The sequence below is a fragment of the Protopterus annectens genome, chromosome 1.part2 (assembly GCF_019279795.1).
Source record: "Protopterus annectens isolate FY-2018-M chromosome 1.part2, PAN1.0, whole genome shotgun sequence".
Classification (NCBI taxonomy): Eukaryota; Metazoa; Chordata; order Ceratodontiformes; family Protopteridae; genus Protopterus; species Protopterus annectens.
Window position 1 is genome coordinate 355,088,409 of NC_056727.1, and position 19,896 is coordinate 355,108,304.

General features: G+C 38.0%; 1 protein-coding gene across 1 annotated transcript in view; it reads right to left on the reverse strand.

Moving 5' to 3' along the window:
* Positions 1-3,607: 3,607 nt before the first annotated feature.
* The window catches only part of NAPB (NSF attachment protein beta), a 665,740-nt gene continuing 649,451 nt past the window's right edge, over positions 3,608-19,896 (reverse strand). Inside the window, exon 11 of the mRNA XM_044056384.1 lies at positions 3,608-12,867. Coding sequence (XP_043912319.1) covers positions 12,766-12,867 — 102 coding nt within the window. The 3' untranslated portion in view covers positions 3,608-12,765. The remainder of the gene's footprint in view (positions 12,868-19,896) is intronic.

Here is a 19,896-nt window from a genome sequence, read left to right on the forward strand (position 1 = left end):
TATAGTTCAGTATATGAAATCGGATTTGGGCTACGGTGGGGTAAAAGGTTTTGTAAAATTCTGTAGTGAGACAATCTGGGCCGGGGGCTTTATGTGATTTTATTTGCTGAATTGTTGAGGTTATTTCATTGATAGAGATGGGTTCGCTTAATTTTTCTTGTTGATTTGGATCTAATTTTGGGAAATTGATATTTTGGAAAAAGCGTGATCTATCATCTTTTGGGGGTAGAATTATTTGTTCTCCATAGGTTTGTGTATATATTACTTCAAATGTTTTAATAATGTCTTCATTTTTAGTATAGTGCATGTTCTCAGAGTATTTCAGATATTTGAGAAGTGGATTTGGTTTAGTTTTTAATTCTGGCTAGTGCTCAGGAAGGAGTTTGGACTTCATTAGCATAGTTAGCTAACATTTTAGTTTCATAAAATGATAGTTTATTATGTAAAAGGTAGAGATCTTTTTGGAGTTTCAAGATTTCTGTTTGAGTATTAAAGTTAGTTACTAGATCGTGTTCGAGTAGTTGTATTTTGGTTTCCAATTCCTGTTCCTCTTTAAGTTGAATTTTTTTATAGTAAGCTGCTTTTTTAATAAATATTCCCCTAATTTGTGCTTTGGTTGCCGCCCATTCAATATTCAGAGGTATTTGAGAATTCGGAATGTTTGGTAGGGTTGACTTGAGAATAAATTTAATTTCATCAATTAACTCTTTTTTGTTTAGAAGACTGGGGTTCAGGGACCAATTGTAACCTCTTTTTATTATAGAGTTTTTAGGGTTTCCATTAATATTTAGAGTAATTGTGGAGTGGTCTGAGAGGTATCTAGTGTGTATGAACAATTTTGGATCTAAAGTAATGAGTGTTTCCGAGATTAAAAAGTCTATTCTCGACCACATTTTGTGGCAGTTGGAGTAGAACGTAAATTTACTAGATTTATTTGGACTATCTCCATATTTAAAGGAATCATATAGTTTGTAATGTTTAAGTTCATTTAAAGCTAGCAATGCTTGTTTGTCATGTGGTAGAGTTATACTTGACTTGTCCTGATCTGGATTTTGGTATGTGTTCCAATCACCACCTAGAATCATATAATGGTTTTGGAATTGGTTCAGAATAGGGTATAATGATGCAAAGAAGGAGTGTTGATTATTACAAGGGGCATAGATAATTAGTAACAGAATGGGTTTAGGAAGATTTGGAGTTGAATGAATTACATAGCACTATCTACCCTCTTTGTCCACTTTGGTTTCCAGAATTTTGTGTTGATATTGCTTTTTAATTATTATTGCTACCCCCACACTGTTGGTTTTACATTCAGAAGCTATAATTTCCCTAATCCATTTTTTCCCTCTAATTTCTGACCATTGTTCAATGGTTAGATGCATCTCCTGGACTAGTATAAAATTTGCTTTCACTTGTAAAGTGAGGTGTAAAAAAAGTTTTCTTTTCTTTTTGTTCTGGAGCCCTTTGATATTCCATGAATCAAATTCCCACATTGAGGCATTTGGTGCGTCGATAAAGTAAGAGTTGTGTATTAGATAGAGATAATAGTTTTTGCTTACATTTTAATGAGGTCAAATTAAGAAAGCATCTTATTCCTGTCCCAGCTCTGTGCCTAACCACTACCCCATGCACCAGGAATAAAGCAGGGAATAATTAGTTATTAAGTTTACAAATCTATAGCTCAATAGAGTATTTACATATTGTGTTTTGACCTTTAAGTAAGAAATGAAGACTAGTATCCCTGCCTGGGTTTTAACAACATTGACAAAGCTTAACAAACTGACTCCCTAAAAAGCACTAATATATCCTTAGTTTCCTCAACAAGTTTTGATATAAAAAAGTTATCACATCAGAGGAAATTTGTCCTAGAAGATTAACAGTAGATGATATCAACCTCAAAAGTCAATATTAGAACCAATATTTACAGATCTCATAACTGTAATCTATAATTAGGTATTTATTTTTAGTCTGCCCAAGCTTGTTATTTCTTCAATCAAATTAACTGAAATGATCATTTACAAGTATTTTGAGTGAGGGAAGGGGCTGGCTGAACTAGATTTTAATTTGTCCACTTAAGCATTCTTCTTCACACAGTAACTGTAGATGTACCAAAGCTAGTCTTTACATACCATGCATACCCATATTACATGCACATGAATATACCTTCCTTTGTCTCCTGGGAGCTCTCCCGCTGGTCCGGTACAGTGGGTATTGCCGCACTGCAGTTCACTTCCTGTCTCTCTCTCTCAATTTATTAAATTAATAAATTACAAATTAATCAATAAAAGTATCCCTATTTCATACTTCCTTATCTCATCCTGTCATCCCATTTACTTAGTGCCTCCCATTCATCATATTTCCCTTTTCTCTTGGCATCTCTCTCATGTCTCCTTTGTGCTCCTCTTTCCTCTGAATGCTTCTTACATCTTTTCCCTGTCTTCTCCCCATGGTATCCTTTCTTACAACTGCTCTCACTTATCTCTTCTAATATCTTCATACCTACTATATAATTATATGCTATCTCTGCACCATAAGCCATCTCACAGTGATGCAGCAGTCAACGTTGTCACTTCACAGCAAGATGTTCGCCAGTTTGATTCTTGGCTGGGGTGCCTTCTGTGCGGAGTCTGCATGCCCTCCTCCCTGCGTTCGCATGGGTTTTTTCCAGGTGCTCAAGTTTCCTACCGCATTCCAAAGACATGCATCTGGAGTGTTTCTCCCTGGGCCTCTGTAGAAAATGGGCTCTGTCCCAGTCAGACTCTCCCAGTAAGCAAATGTTACATAAAATAAATAAATAATCCATAAAGCTCTGCTAAGCTTAATTCCATTTCCATACATGTTTTGACATTGACTGCTTATTGAACTACCTAGGCCAAGCATATCCTTGTTATCTGTAAATGCGTTTTGTACATTTCTTATGTGATCCTATCCACATGAGTTGTGCCAGCAAATAGTTCAGTGAGATCAGTGCACTACCCCAATAAAAATATATATATTTTATATAATATGATGTTGTCGTGTCTTTCGGCTTTTCCCGGTTAGGGGTCGCCACAGTCCGCTAACGATTGGCAGTTGATTTTTACGTGCCGAGTTGCCAGCCCTGATGCACAACCTTCAACAAAGGTACACCCATTCACGCATGTCTCCATGCAGAAGACGCTCTAGCTGAGAATCGAACCAGACAGCGTCTTACTGTGAGGCGATAATGCTACTGCAGCATCACCACTGCGGATATTTTATATAATATGATATATAATATAATATAATAATATAAATAAATGAATCCAGACCACTACTACCCCATCAGGGCATTGTATCTTTGTTACACATAGGCAGCTTTCCAGTTTTAAGGATAGAGAATTCTTTTTGAAGCAGAGGCCTGCCTGAAGAAAGCTTTGGGAGTACTGAAATAAAGGACTGCAAATTATAAATGAACAATACTATAGTATAAAGTATTTTACAATTAACTGATGCACCCTCTGAGAGGCAGCAACTGGAACTTTTCTCAGTTCAACATCAATAAATTTCCAAAACACTCCTTCATTCAACAATTTTATTAAGTAAACTGTACAACACAAACATAAAGAACACACATCAGAGGACAGTCTTTAAGACTGGGTTCAACTGAAATTGTTTTATTATAATTTACAACACTGATTACAGTACAGATGAAGACAACATGCTATGTGTTTGCCACCCTACAATAACTTGTCACTTTAATGCATACACACATACTACATAACACACGAGATATATCAAGACAATGTAAGTTATACTTTATTACATGGAAACTATCACGGATTTTTGTGCATTTTTCCACAACTGTGCAAAAATACTCTTAGTTCACTGATTAAATAACAAAAGGTAGAAATAAACAAGAGCTAAATAATTACTATAATGCTAGCGCTGGACGAGAAGGTCCATCACCTTCAACAACAGAATTAAGGCCAACACTGTAGTGGGCAGTTTAGCACCTGAAACTTTCCTAGGCTATTAGTCCTCTCATTAAACCAAATGGCTTTACAAAATTGGTTCCTCTCTACGATATGCCATGCTACATTAAGGTGGAGCAGAAAATGAGAATAATAGATAACAGACCTCAAGGTCATGTCAGAAAGAATGCAAGAGGATGGAGTGTGAGTATGGTTATAACAGCAGACCTGAACATCCCCATCTAACATTATGGTTAAGAATGTAACTGAGGATGGAGTGTGGGTATGGTTGAGGGCGGACCTGAACATCCCGGTTTAACATTATGGTAAGAATGCAACTTTCATATTGGGAAGGAGGGCCATCCTTAACAGGAGTGTGTTCCAGGGCTTATTCCCTTAGGCGGTGATCTTCATGGGAACATTATGTCTGGTGATTATGATGTTAAAGGAAGACCTATACATCACATCTAGCCTGTAGTGTTTTTAAAAGGTATTCAGTAAAGTCCATGTAGTTTTTTTCAAAAATATCTAAGGATGTATTTTTGAAAATTGCTTGAGTGACATACATTCCACTGTTTGAGTAAGCTCTAGGAACAAAAAGCAAAGATTTATGAGGATTCTAATAATTCAATATAGACCACCATCTGGATAAAGTAACTTTATAAACTGAGTACTTATTATAAAAGGACATAATTTTGTGTCTTTCCGTAAAGACTTGGTCCTACCCAAATAAAATCTGCTCTTCCTGGACATTTACACCATATAACTAATATTTCTCTCCTGTGATAGTAATTAGGTAAGAATACAATAAGTTTACAGAGTGACTCCGACATGCCATAGTGGCGGTTTTAGGCATAAATGTAATGGCAAGTTATCCTTCAGGAAAATTAAGTATGGAGGACTCACTTATAATGTCTGCAACTCAGACATTCTTCTAGCTGAAATAATCATCACTAAAAAGTGTTTTCCATAATAAATATTTCAACTCAAGTAGGAATGGCTTCAAAAAGTGGAAGAACTGATTTTAAAAACCTACCTACAAATACCATGGAGAGAGAGAGAGAGAGAGAGAGAGAGAGAGAGAGGATCAATTACAGGAGGTCAAATAAGGTAACTGCCTCTTAAAAAGACTTTTCAAATCTTCAGAGATGCTTGTGATAAACAATTGCAATCTTGATGAAAATCAGAGAAGGTAGCGCAGTGCACCTTAATGGAGAAATAGCTTAATTCTGAGGCATATAACCTAGCACTGCTTGCACTGAAGTGGTGAAGGGATTCAAAATTTAGAAGTAGGACACACAGGAAAAAGTGTCCATTTACTGTTGTAGATGTTCCTTGCATTAGGCCTCTGGGCAGAGGTGAGTATTTGGACTGCCCTGGCAGGGTAAGAGTCCCTGTCCATTATTAGAACTGGAATGATGATGAGGTTAGATGGATGAAGTGAAGGTCTATGTAAGGATTGCTGGATGAATGGGTCAAGCTGGGTTCTGATGCCTCAGCAGAGAAAACATTTGTAGTTGAAGCCAAAATGGGACTATGAGAATGGTTTTGGACTTGTTATACCAGGCTTTTTGCATGGTTTTCAGACTAATGGGAAAATTGTAAAGCAGCCCATTTCTGGACAACTCCATCCCAGGGATGTGCCCCCAGCAGAGGGATGAGCAGAAAGAAGTTGCTACATTTTGGTGTTAGTTGGGGATGCAAAGAAGTTACAGCAGAGGCATCTGCCAGCAATACAAGATCTTCCTCACTGCTGACAGGCTGAGACACCACTTATGAGGCACCAGTAAGCAGTGATTGCACTGTCCATCAGAGAAATGATTTCCCTAGAAATGTGGTTGGTAATCAGAAAGTGTTTTTTGGCATAGTCCATACCCTCACTGCTTCAAGGCAGACAGATATAGGAGTGAATTCTCTCTTGCCTGTTTGTACATCATCTCCCTGTCACTTTATTATTGACTGCTATGCAACAGTGGGGACTACCTTCATCTCCCATTTATCTGTAAACTGCCACTGTCTGTGAGCACACACTATCATCAGTCTATCTTTGACAGTGTACCCAACCTATGGCAGAAGTGTCCATGGTGACGGACATTACAGGAGAAGGAACTTGGAATGGACTGTCCAGAGATGGGTTTGAATTGGGATACCACGACTTTAAACGCAACTACAAACTCTAGAAATCTTAACATATATCATGGCGAATTGCCAGATGGGATCACTGAACTTTCAAAATCTGCTATAGAACTCTGATGGACATTCTGACGTAGGGAAATGTAAGCTATATACTTACCATAATGACAGATGTCCATCTTCCTCTATGCAAAGACCTGAGACCAGCAAGACTCAGTGAGGCACAGCACTTCAAACACCCCCCCCTTTTTTTCCACGATCCTCTGTGCAGCATAAGCCTTCTCCAGATCTCTACAGGCCCACACTAAGGTAGAACAAACAAGAAAACCATGAAGAAAAAAAAAGACTCCTTGAAAAGAACCTCTTGAACAAACAGAAGCGGACAAAGGAAGGAAGGAAGGTAGTCATACAGGAATAAGAAACTGTTCTAGATGCTAACCATAATGATATATCTGAAGAACTAGGTCTGTCTTCCTCCACTAATCAGAGTTCTGACCTTATAATGATTGATGGCATGTCCAAGGGCATGCCAAAGAATGGCTCACTAGAACTTAAAATGTCTTACAAAGGCAGAGGGATTCTTCAAACTCCCTAGTCATTATAGTTAGGGCAGGAAGAGATCTCTTTGGATGATGTTCTTAATTATAACACATCAGAGAGACCTTCGGTCAGAGATCAGATCTATATTAGATTAGTTGCATGAGTGTGGAACACTAACAGACAAGATAAAGAAGTAATGGGATGGACTGGCTGACTAAATACACTGGACTACTGAACACTTGTAGTACATCAACTGAAACTGAGTTGAATAAAAACTGAAGTGCAACCAAGACAGCCATATGTCAATAACAAACAAAACTATTGCTCTAATTTTGGAAACATGCATTACACTATGGATATGAAGGTTAAATACACTTCAGAAAATGTTGCTAACCCACAGGCTGACAGATAGAGTTAGTTTGGAAAATGACTCATAGCACCAGAAATAAATGCATCTTAATATTAAGTTAGCACAGCCAGACTTCTACTGTCAGCTAGTTTAGGGTTCAAGATTCAGTCTCCAGTGAGGAGAACAAAAAGACATCAGGAATCTCCTCTAATGGTTTAACTGCCATTCTGAAACTTTAAGGAATACCTGAAATTCATTTTTAATCCATGATTTGGAGCTGGATGGTAAAATGGATTGAAGGATAAAGGACAGAAAATCAACAGGACATTCTAAAGGACTTGAAAAGTTTTACTAATATTCTCTTTGTCTACTGTGCTGGACTAAAGGTAATAAAGGTTATATCCATGGCAGCCAGTATATTTCTAAGCAAGAGGTATACACACATATACCTGTGCCTCTGCAAGTTTTGATACAGAAGTTGAACCAAGTGAAGGTCAGTCTATGGATACTGTCCCAAATCAAGCACAAATATAGTAGAGATTTGTCACTTCCAAGACCAATGAAGAAAAATGTCAAAAATCTGTAAATAAAGAAATAATGGAATCTTCAAACTGATAAAAGAACCAAAAACCAAGGGTCGTTAGAAGGGTGATTTACTCAGCTGCAAATGCAGTGGCTGGCCTGACCGAGCAAGGACAAGGGCAGTATGATTCCAAGAAGAGGCTTTACTACAACAGATAATGTTTAAAGGCAAGGGAAAAACTAGAATCAAGCAAATTTTCAAAGACAAGGGGAAAATTTGTCCATAAAAAGGATCAAGTTGAAAAGGACAGCACAGAAAGATACAAAACCATGCGAGAGTAATATCTGTAGGGACTTATTTGTCCACAAGAAGAGAGGGAAAGAAAAGGTTATGATGGCTCAAAAGAACAGTCCAAAGGCTGAAGCATGTACTGTGTAGAACCAAAGGAAAAAAAGGGTGGGGGGGTGTACTGTCCCTCTGGTCTACAGGTATTTCACTGTCCACTGAGTAGTAAGGAGGAAAATAAATACTATCATAAAGAAACTAAAATGTACTGCTAACAGCAGAATTTGTACCTGGTCAGTGTTCCAGATACAGTGGTTATCAACACTGGTGAGGTTACACAGAATGAACTACAGACGAGATAAGGAAACAAGCTCTAAGAAAAGGGCACTGGTGTGGTTAAGGCCCTTCAGACAGTCCTGATACTGAGACTTAGTGACTCAGGAGAATCCGACACTGTCGGAATCCAGTTACAGTACAATATGGGCTGGAATTACATTTCAACTACATGTTATAGTACACAGAGAAGGATACTGTCAATTTGAGCATTAACATCCAGAAAGGTGCCGGTCTTCTGATCTCACCTTGAAATGTGGAGGTCTTGTTTTCAAGGGGGTTGTTTGTTAAAGCTCACATGGCAAATGGGCATTGCAAGATCTTCAAGAATGTAAGCAAACATTTGTATGAAGGATAATTCAGCAGAATCAGAGTCAGGTCGTGCATAGTAAATCTGGGACTAGTTACTTGTAAAGGGTAAAAATAAGAGAAGAATGGAGGTGGGGTTTGCCTCAGTAATACCCTGCAATCAAATCTAAGTAGTATAGAAGACAGCAGGTACCAAACATGGACTATTAATCTGCCCTCAACATTTCCATGTAGCAACAGGAGGTAAAATGGTGGTCTAGCCAATATAAAAAAAAAAACAAAAAAACTTATCCCTAAAGGAAAAAAAATACCTACAGAATGGAGGTTATTGGAATATGCAAATGAGAAATGAACAAACTTCTGAAAGCTCCACATAAGAACTTAGCTTATTTTAAAAGTTGAGTCACAGAAATGGAAAATACCTCTTTCCTGAAAAAATATAGAGGGAAACACACCTGCTGACTTCTCATACAAGCCTGTAAACTCCGGGTACATGTCAGGAAATCCTAAAAAATTATCACTACTAATATAATTTAACCAAGATCATAGAGATCACAGTGCTGAACTCCATAACCATTCTTTTGCTTGGTCTATCAGAAAGTAACAAATAAAGTAGAACTATTTATTTATACACTTCCCAAATACCTCCCCTAAATACTGGAAAGGTGGAGGAAAACAAAATATAATTTTCCAGCAATATCTAGATGTGAAAATAGCTGCCAACTCCATTCAGGACAGGATGGAGGGTGGAAGTTCCTTGATATACTAGGATAAATAACTGGACACAGACTCTTAACAATGCACATTGTGTTTAGGGTACATGGAGGCAGAAAATACAAAAGCTTGACCACAACTAATGTTTATCAGCTTAGGTGAACAGTAAATTGGTTGACGAACAGAACCCATGTACTGAGGGCGGTAGGTGCATCCTCAGTAAACATGAAAGTGACCAGTGCTGTTCCTCAGGGATCTGTACTGAGATCTGTACTACTTAGCATATACTTCGCAGATCTCCCAATTACAAATAGGGACCTCTGGCTAACCAACTTTGAGGATGACTGCATACTTGGTGTCATCCTCAAGTCCCGCCCCCCCCCTCCGCCCGATACACAGGCGTGCCAACAGGACCTCACACATGTTCACAAGAGATGCTCAAAAATGAATTAAAACTAAATGCTAAACTACAATATCATCACATTTCGTAAACAATCCCTTCATTCATCTTACACTATAGACAACACCCCGCTTCATAATGAAAATGGTGACAGAACTTGGAACGTGGGTAGATAATTCCCTTGTTTAGACCATCATGTTGCAACAGATGTGAGGATATCTTTTTTAACTGATGCTGTTGATTGCAAAAGGTATTTCATCTAAATCCAAAGTTGTTCTTACCCCTCTGCAGTCTGCATTGAACAGACCTATTATCAAATACAATGCCCCTTTTAGGATTCATCTTAGCAGGCATATCAAGCAACTGGAAAGCTCCCAGAGGTCCACAAAAAAAAAAAAAAATTATCACAGGCTTAAGAGACAAGAGCTGCCAGAAGAGGCTGGAAGCACTGTCACTTTATTCTCTGTGCTATAGATTCGTTGGGGGCAATCTGTGCCTAGCCTTTCAGGCCACTAGGGATCCACTACTCCACCTCATATCTTCACAAATCAGTCTCACTAAAACCACAACCAGGGATCTGAAACTTGCTTCAGCAAATACACAAAACATGGTGTTTGTTATGCGATGCTTACCCCTTCCGTGGAACAAACTTCCCCTCTGAATTAAGCAATGTGAGACTTTCTTCCTTCAAAAAGGAGTCAGACAACTGGATGGATATCCACAAATATACCACTGGCATGACTGGCCAGCCTATCCTTGAAAAAGAAAGCAAGGCCCAAGGGTGAGTATGGTCAAGGTGCAAGTGGTTATTGGGCCCAGTTGCCTTGTACATTCTATGATTTTATTAACACACTGACAGAAATTTTTGAAGCATCAATAAGGCAATAACTCTCTCAAGTTGTCAGTTTATACTTTTTTGTCATCTTCAATTTTTGTCAAATTGTCTGTAATAACTATGGGTTCAGCTCTCAAGGTTGAGGAAGCTGATTCCAAAGAGGTACTCTAGGTCAAAGATCTTACAGGAGTGGCCAAAGAGGCCAGAATGACTGGCAGATATAATAATAAATTTAGAAACAAAACGCAAATGTTTTCCCATAAAAAATAATGAATTTTCTGTAAGTAGCCTAGTTTAATTTCTCTGTTGCTTTAGCACGATGCATGGTAAAAGAGATCTAGGGAAAACGTTGTTTTACAGAGCATTAAATGAAAAAAGGACAGGCTAATAGCCTGGGAAAGTTTCAGATGCCAAACTGCCTAACATTGCTAGCCTTGTTCCAAACACTGATGAAGATGAACCTTTTCAGACCAGATCAAAACATCCTTCACAAATTATTTCCATAAATTACTCTAAAAAGACAATGATATTTTTTAAGAGTATGCAAATGAAATGTTGCGTAGATGTACTGTGTTACACAAATATAAAGCTTAGTTTTCTAAGTCTGTGTCACACTGTGTCCACAAAGGGTGTAGGGATGAAAACTGTGTACTTCAATGTCAAAATTAAAATTGTTCTACTGAGCTAAAGGATTTGTCTTCCAATTTCTTCCTTTAGAAGTTTTTATATATATTTTTTCTGAAATGTTGTAAGTATGGAAAAAATATGTTCTGCAAATTATGCATGACATGAGAAATATACCAGAATAATGAATATATAAATGGTAGAGGACACCACAGTAAACATGTCTAAACTGAGTAATTTCTTTTTAAATGTCATTACTTTGATATACTTTAGGGAATAAACAAATAATACAAACTAAAAAAATAAATAAATATAAGGCAATCTTGTCAATAACCTGTACAAATTCACGGGCAGATTTCATACATGTAAAAAGGATATTAATACATCCAAAATATACAAATACAGCTGTCTAGAACAGAAATAATAATGTTCTCATAAAAGAACAGTTTATACACTGACTGGATATCCTACAAGATGAACCAATACAGTGCAGCTTAGGAACTGAGTTTTTTTTAATTTGGAATAGAGTTTGATTTATTAAAAAATAAACTACATTTGATTGTGACTGCTCAAATATGCATCATTTGCATAAACTACAGCTAACAGTTTTGCTACTTTACACATTGCGAAACTGTGGAAAGAAATGCATATAATACTTTCCTGAAAACGGTTTGCCACTGCACTACACATTAAATTACTACTGGATGCAGATTTTGTATTCTTACTACTGCCACAAAGCAAATAAATAAATGAATGAGAGAGATAGAGAAGGACAGGGGAGAGAACATCAGAGCCATTTACTAAAATGCCTTTTCTGTGGTACTAAAATGCACCACTCTTCGGTTAAAAAAATGAACTGCATCCCATCAATATGGTGCAGGTGCATACATCTATGATGATTTCTCAGTGATATAAAACAATACAAAGATAAGTTAGTGAGGTAAAATGAGAATTTTGATGGCCTTTAAAGATATTAGAATGTTACCATTTCTTGTTACCCATAGCTTAAAGGGGATGTGCACCATTCCTTATTTGATTACTGCAACATACAAACTATTACTTGTTTGATATTTAAATGCCTCAATAAAGGAGAAAATGGACTGTAAAACAGTATGGAGGACATTCATTTTGTGACCAAGATAGGGGATCTGAATTCCACAACAGTTATCACATTCAATGAAATTTGTTCAGGTGACTTCAGTACGTGCAAATTTTGTTCCGCTTTTAATAAACGCAATAGTTCCTTGTTACATCTTTACAAAATAATAAAAAGTGACAATGGTTTTCTAAATAATTCGGAATACCCTCTCTTAGAACAGTACAATTTATTTGTATCTGCTTCAGTGTACACAGTTATAATATAGTGCAATACAAGTAGTAATATCACATTTTCTTGTTCACAGCATTTTATTTAATTTACGTGGAGGTGGGCTGGACCAAAAGAGCCAATTTCAAGTTACAGTAATAAATTAAAATAAAGGCAGATAGATACATCAGTCTGTTTAAACATGTCATCTTTTCAAATGAATGCAAAATATATTTAATTTATGTCTTTTAGCTGAGTTCTGCTCAGCTGTGGTAACCTTTGGATTAACCATACAGGGCACTGTACACATTCCCTTTAAGTTTACACAGAAAACTTATTTAAAATAATACAAAACTCGTGTTCAAAAGCAACATAATCAAGCTATAAGCATTAAATATACAGGTACCCATTACAGTCACAGGCCATTGCACAAAACAGAACTGTAACAATTTGGCTGCATGCCAGTGCAACTATATAATATTTTACTTCAGGTCTCCAGCATCGCCTTGAATAGATTTCTTAATACGAAGAAGCATTGTAGTAAGCCACTGGTCCAAACGAGATATTGAGTCAAATTCTTTGATCTAATGAAAGACACATCAATCTGTGAGAATTCAATATATTTGCAAAATTTCCTATAAACTTTCTTTGTGCTACAAGGTGTTCCAGTAGTGTTGTGTAAACGAGTTCATACAGATGTACCATTAAATCCTATGTCATACTATTTTCCCAAATATCAGAGCATTTGACTTAGCTAGTTACAGACTGTGAACATGTGCAATGCATACAGTTTAAAAACAGCATACCATATTCTCTAGTTCTCATAGAGTCTTGTTCTTGAAAACTCCATTAAAGAAGTGAATGTTTCTATCCACAATATTCTTAATATCGCTTGCAAGTAGGTCTAAAAAACGTGAAACTTTTTTGGCATTTTATTTTAATCCCAAGCAAACCAACCAATTTGTTTTAACCCAAAGCAATCCAAACAAGTCCACTGAAACAAAAATTCATGAAAATGGGTAAATTCAGATTTAGGTACACTGCTACCAAGTTTAGCAAGTTAAGTTTTCATCAGGCAATAAAATATTTGCACAGTAATGTGATTCATGGAGAATTCAACACTTGCATAAGTCTAGAAAATACTTACTTTACATAAAAGTAATGTCAGAACTCAGAATGTCATATTATTTGAAAGACGGACATTAGCACGCACAAGGCATGGCCTGATGGCAGAAGGGTATAGTGTTTATCTACAGTAGTAGTGACCCAGAAAGTATTAGCATTCACAGGTCCTGAACTTTGACCCACAGAGTAAGGTCCAGAGGTATGCCCTCCTCTTTTTCTAAGGGATGAGACATACAGAGTCATTTGGATACCCTGTGGAGAAAGCCATGGCTGATACTATTGTAGGCTGATCCAAACAGCCTTCAGCATCAGTAGATGACAGCCCTGGCCCTTGTTGTTGAACTTTTGCCCCCACTCCCATCACCATAAGGTTAACAATGAGAACGGGTGGGATAACAGTCATTAGCATGTAATCCAGGTGCTTGAGTTCAGTACATTCATTGGGGATTCCTCCATTTGTGGTTCCATACAGCTGAATAGGACTAAAACAATGAGAAAATATGCAAAAGGAAAAAAATTTTACGCTTACATAAACAAAGTATTTTTTCATCCTCCCCGTGTATAAAAATGACAATGACTAATAAAGTGTTAGAAAATGTGTAATATTCATTTTCTGACACCAGGTTTATTGTATGCAGGGGTTGCATTTTTCAAAAAGTCTTAATAGACAATGACATACCTGATATATGCGCATTGAACAACAGTATCTGTACTTCCATTTACCCATTTCTCTTCAAAATGAACCAGCTTTTGCTCTTCACATTCATGCTCAGAGTTTTGTTTATTAACATTTTAACTTCTGAGTTATACAGAGCTGATAAGGACCAATTTATGATGCAACATATTTGGCTAATTTATAAACTTATACAGAAGCATGCAGTCAGATTCCTCTTTAAATGCTTAAAAGAACAGCAACGCTATATCTGTCCAACTCGTGTACCTTGCAACACAGTAGTTTGTTCACAACTGTTCATAAATGACAAATCAAGTACACATTTGTGTACTGCATTTATCCAAGCTCGTCATTTTATGAACTAATATAAGAAAAAAAAAAACATTTTTTTTGCTGGAGGCAAGCCTCCATGTGGTGAGCTTCACCGTCACACTTTACTATCACGATGAGATCACTGTACGTCAGAAGAATGATCATCACTAAAAGGCTGGACAATATTTGATCTGTGCTGACCTTGTACCACCCAAAATTAGCTACAACAAGAGTATTTACAACCTTGCTATACTGAGAAGTGAGCAGTGAAACATGAACAAATACTGCTTGGGTGATCCAAGTAAATGTAAGCTCCTCAAGTGCTCCTCATTAAATATATCAACAACTCCATACATAGACTTTTACTGCTGCATGCAAGAAACATACTGGACCACTTGGGCTTTTCACAAAATTAAAACCTACTCCAAGCCTCTTGAAGAAAAAAATCACTAGTATCATTATTCTGACAGATGCAGATAGCACTGACGTTTTACTTCTTTTCTAGTTCTCTTGAAAGGAGACAAATCCTTCCTCCAAAACATACACAGGTGATCATGTACAGTTCAGTTAATAAACTAAGTAAAGGGCATTCACCCTACCGCTCAACTAAATACGAGTTGTATTAAAATGTCTTTCGCAACTCAAATAAGCGGGCTTAAAAATAATAAACACTGCCAAAGCAAATGGTAGCTTAAGGCATGTGTTTACTAAGATAAGAAGATGCCCAAGTGGAGTGTCACAGCAGATGCGCCTTATGTACCTGTCCCCTTCTTTGCTCATCGGGAATTATAAACTACCTGATGACTTGCATTGAGCTAAGCACCACAGTCCAGGTCTTACTACCCACTTCATAATACAGTGTTTTTCATATCTAATCTGGCATCATCCCTTCCAGGTGCCAATCATATCCCTTTTTCCCTGGATCATTCTTTTTCACTTTTCCCCAAATAATGTGATATGCCAAAAATCATACCCCCCCCGTCTTCTGAAGTAATTACTTCCAAATGCTTAAGTCTCTATTCATACTCCAGTCTCTCCATAATTTTTATTATTTTCTTAACTGTGTGTCACATACTGTCTACAGCCTAATATACTGTAGGGCCTCATTAACTGTACACAGTACCCTGTAGAAATGAGACAACCTCTGGAGTCCACTCCTGCACTAACATCCCATGCACCCTGTTGACCCTCATAGTGCTCATGTACACTGTACAGCATGACTTGGCTTACATGCAGTCATTTTCTCCATATCCTTTTCCTACCATGTCTGGCTTAAGATCAGCTAACAAGACTGTATGCTTCCCATAGGAACCTCTCAATAACCAAAGTGCAAAATCTTTATTTTTTAAAATTAAATCTCAGCTACCGCCTTGTCTACACTGTCATCTACTAAAAAACTCTACGGAGATAAGTTCTCAGCTGCTGAATACGAGACCAATCTGTGTCATCAGCATATAAGATGATCTTGCTCTCCAAATGTTCTCAACTATGAATTCAGGACCAATCTTTTTATCATCAGGATGTAAAGTAATTTTACTCTTCAAACTGTGATATCAGAGGCAAAATACATAGAACAGGTCCAAATCCTGTGGCACTCTACAGTTTGACTGTTCTCCTGACAGTTCCTTTTGAAAAAGGAACATCTGCTTAGGATCACATAGCCAATTTCCAATCAACACCACCTTTTTGGGGCCCCTTCCCATACTGTTTAATTTTTCTATCCATAATATTTTGGGGTGCAGTGTCAAGTCTTGCTGAATTCCAGACATGCTGCATCCAGAAGGTTCACTACATCTGTGTCTGTGTACCAGCCACAAGAATAAACAAAGCTGGACTGGCAAGGCCATTGTTGAGTGAAGCCAAGCTAGTTACCACTACTATTGTCCATTAAATTTTACCAAACCTAACAGTTTGGCAACTACATAAATTAATTGACAATTACTTACCCCGTGATAATACAGCATAATTAGAACCAGAACCAAATGCGATGTAACCATCTCCTGCCTGCCCATTAATAACAACATTGTAAATTCTGCAATTTGTAACTGTTAGAGGAAGAATCCTATGCAGTAAAAGAGACCAACCCTAGCAGTCTCCAACCTATGGCAGCAGGAGCTCAGAAGGCCAAACTCTGCAATCACAAGATGCCAAAGGAGGCATGACTCCTCAAATTACATCTAAAGCAAATATTTCAGGTGAAGGTCTCATCCATCAACCAAATGTCGTTACAACACTTCCACAAATGAGACATTTTTGAAGCAAACACTAGAAAAGGCCATATTTCTTATGGAGTGCCCTTCGATAGAAACTTTTCGTACCAGGTGGTTCTACATCTAATGACACAGTGCAGTTAACAATCCACTAAGAAAGGCTTTGTTTAGCCCTTGTTACTTTCCTGGATCAAATGGCATGAGCAAATGTTTGGACTGCCTGAACTCAAGTATCTTATTCTGGTAAGAATTTGAGCTGATGGTATATGTCCAGGGTGTGAATGGATCTTTTCCATGGCTTTTGTTTCTGAAGAAAAAAAAAAAACAAAACAAATGAGGATGAAAAAACTGGTTTATGGAGAATTCTACTACCACTTTCATGAGCCTATGTGGGTTAGTCCTAAGGAACACATGATTGCTGTAAAAGACCAAATACAGTTCTCTACAAACAACCAGAAAGTTTTGATACAGTCTGAGCAGAGGTTTTGGCCATGAAGAACAGCATATATCAAAGCGCAAACATTAAAGCTACAGAACTAGAAGGTCTGAATGGAAAACAGGTGAACTCGCCAATCATGCAATTCAGATTATGAAGAGGAGATTGGGTTTTAAAGTGTGGTCAAGCTACACAACCTTCTTTAAAACACTGTTTACCAAGCCATTGACAGGACACAGTTCTGCTTTCCACAAGGCCATGTGGAGCTGAGATACCAGAGATATGCAACTCAGCCATAGAACTATGAAGCTCATGGCTGACATCAGTTCCAGAAGACACATGAGAGTCTGTATCCTCCACTACAGCTTCATCCAGAGCAAAGTATCCTAGACCTCTATCTAACAGGAACAACTAACAACGTGTGTCTGACATTTCCCTTCTAAAGACAATCCTCTGAGTGCTGCTCAGAGATAGAAATTTTCTAAGCTTATGAAGATCTACAGGGCCTGGAAACATAAAAGTACACAAGCAAAGGATGTTACCTGGAAGTCCCTCAATGGGGCCAGAGGAATCAGTTATTCAGATAAGGAAACACACGGACAACCATCTCCTGCAAAGTGTCCACATACCTAGACCCTGATAAACACTCTGGGCACAAGGTTGTGTTAGTGCTACTTAAAGTGGCACCTACCCAGATCAAATTGAAGAAACCTTCTGTGCAGACTACAAGCAATAATGTGCCAGAAGGTGTCCATGATATCAATCAACCTCATTTAGGCACCCTGCAGAAGAAAGTGCATGTCACCCAGGAGATACAGTATACAGAACTTAACAAATTAAACCTGCTTATTGAACTTTCCAAGGTCCAGGATAGGCTGAAGTTTCTAGTCTCCTTTCGAAATATTTATAAAAAAAGGGGGGGGGTGGAATCTTGTGGCAGTCGCTGTGCAGTGCCCCAAACATTCTCAAGTGAAGTCAAGTAGGCCTGTAATTTCTCTCTCCCTCTCACATGCATACCTTCATCTCCCGGCTAAAAAAAATCAGATATTAACAGTGCCTGATGTTATACTCCTCTTCAGGTAGACATCGGTTCTAGAAAATTATATGGTGGCTATAGGAACGTTCAGAAGGCTTTAACATTCTAGTCATCAAACACAGGAACTTTTCTGTGATGAATGCCATGATGACATCTAAACTTTGAGTGGCAGAACAGAATAAATAAATAGGAGGGCTAGGCATGCAGTCCAACACTAGCACACACAGGTAAGAAGATGCATACATGCCCCAAATGCATACACGTTCAAAAACCTACCCAGCATGTGCACAGAAGAAAGAAAAGTGCTGCTGAGCTGGGGACAGCAGAATAAGAAATCCCAGAAGTCAGCACTGCAGAAAACCTACTAAAGTAAGACCCGACATATCTTCTCAGAGGAGTACTCAGTTATCAGGTTTTCATAACAGAATAAATACCAAGCTGTGATATTGTCTGGAATTTTGTATCTTACAATCATTTGCAAATCTTGCACACATTTAGATTCTAGCTTCAGAGTGTAATCCAAATACAGACGTCTGAAATAAGCAGCAACACCTACAGTGGACTTGGGCTTAACTTCAGATGCAATAGGTTGGTTAGCTGGCTAAAAAGGAATGTGACAATAAGTCAGTCATGAAGTTCAGTACTGATGATGGAGAAATATTCTTTAGTGCAGGCCCTGGAAATGAAGAACCACCTTCAGGATTGTTTTAGTAATCTAGGTATCAAAGTCTTGTATTCTACTAGCTTCTGACACTCCGAGATGTAAGAAGCAATAACCTAAACGGTTGAATAAACTGAGATCTAGATCAAAAGATGACAATCAAAGTATATTCTGGTACTCAACCAAATAAGAGAGTTCATGACCTGAATTACTAAAATAACAGACTTACTTCAGCATGAAATTCCCTACAGAGTGCTCTTTCAAATATTGGGGAGCAAACAGCTATAAGGAAAGGATTCTTTTGAGCGAAGGCACAGGATCCGAATTGCCTACACATATTAAGGGCTTAACTTTAATTCTGTTGGCTGTCAAAAAGCAATTACTAGAAAATGGAAATCAATATCTAAACTAACTGCATTTCATAGGTTGGTACTAGGCTATCGGCCCTAGGGCCTATACAAGCCTAGCCATAACAATTCCCTGGCTATTTCTTCCCACAATATTTACTTCCCTGGACCCCTGTCTAGCAGGGTGACTGACATGATTCCCCAGGATGAATTTCCTATCTCCGATCCAATCATCAAGGTTCCTATTGAAGAGGGCCAAAGAGGTGCTCTGCTTGACATGTATGGGCAGTCTATTCCAGAGTCTGGGGAGTCTCTGGGTCAGGAACCTATCCCTCCAGCATGTTTTGTTCATTGTGATGACAAGGTTTAGATCCCTGGAGCGTGTGGCTCTGAGGGATTGGGATTTCTTTAAGTGTAGCATGTCCAACAGCTCTGGGTTTGACATGGCCTTGTATGTTAAGCAGATCTCGCCTCTGATTAGACGATATGTGACAGAGTATAGCTGGAGTTTTTTTTTAGACTGTCAGCATAGGGCATCTGCTTTAGGCCTGTGATTCCTTTAGTGAGGTATTTCTACGGACTTTCCAGTTGTTGCAGACGTCTTGAGAGGTACATACCAAATGGGGCGTTGTATTCTATAATGGGTCTAATGAGGGATGAGTACAGTGGGACAATGACCTCCTTTTTTCTGGATGAAAAGCCCTTAGTGCTGAGGTGTGCCACAGAGAAGGATTTTCTGACTGTTGTGGTGATGTGATTATTGAAGGTGAGACCACTATCCAGCTGTTCCCTGAGTCTCTTATCACACTTTTG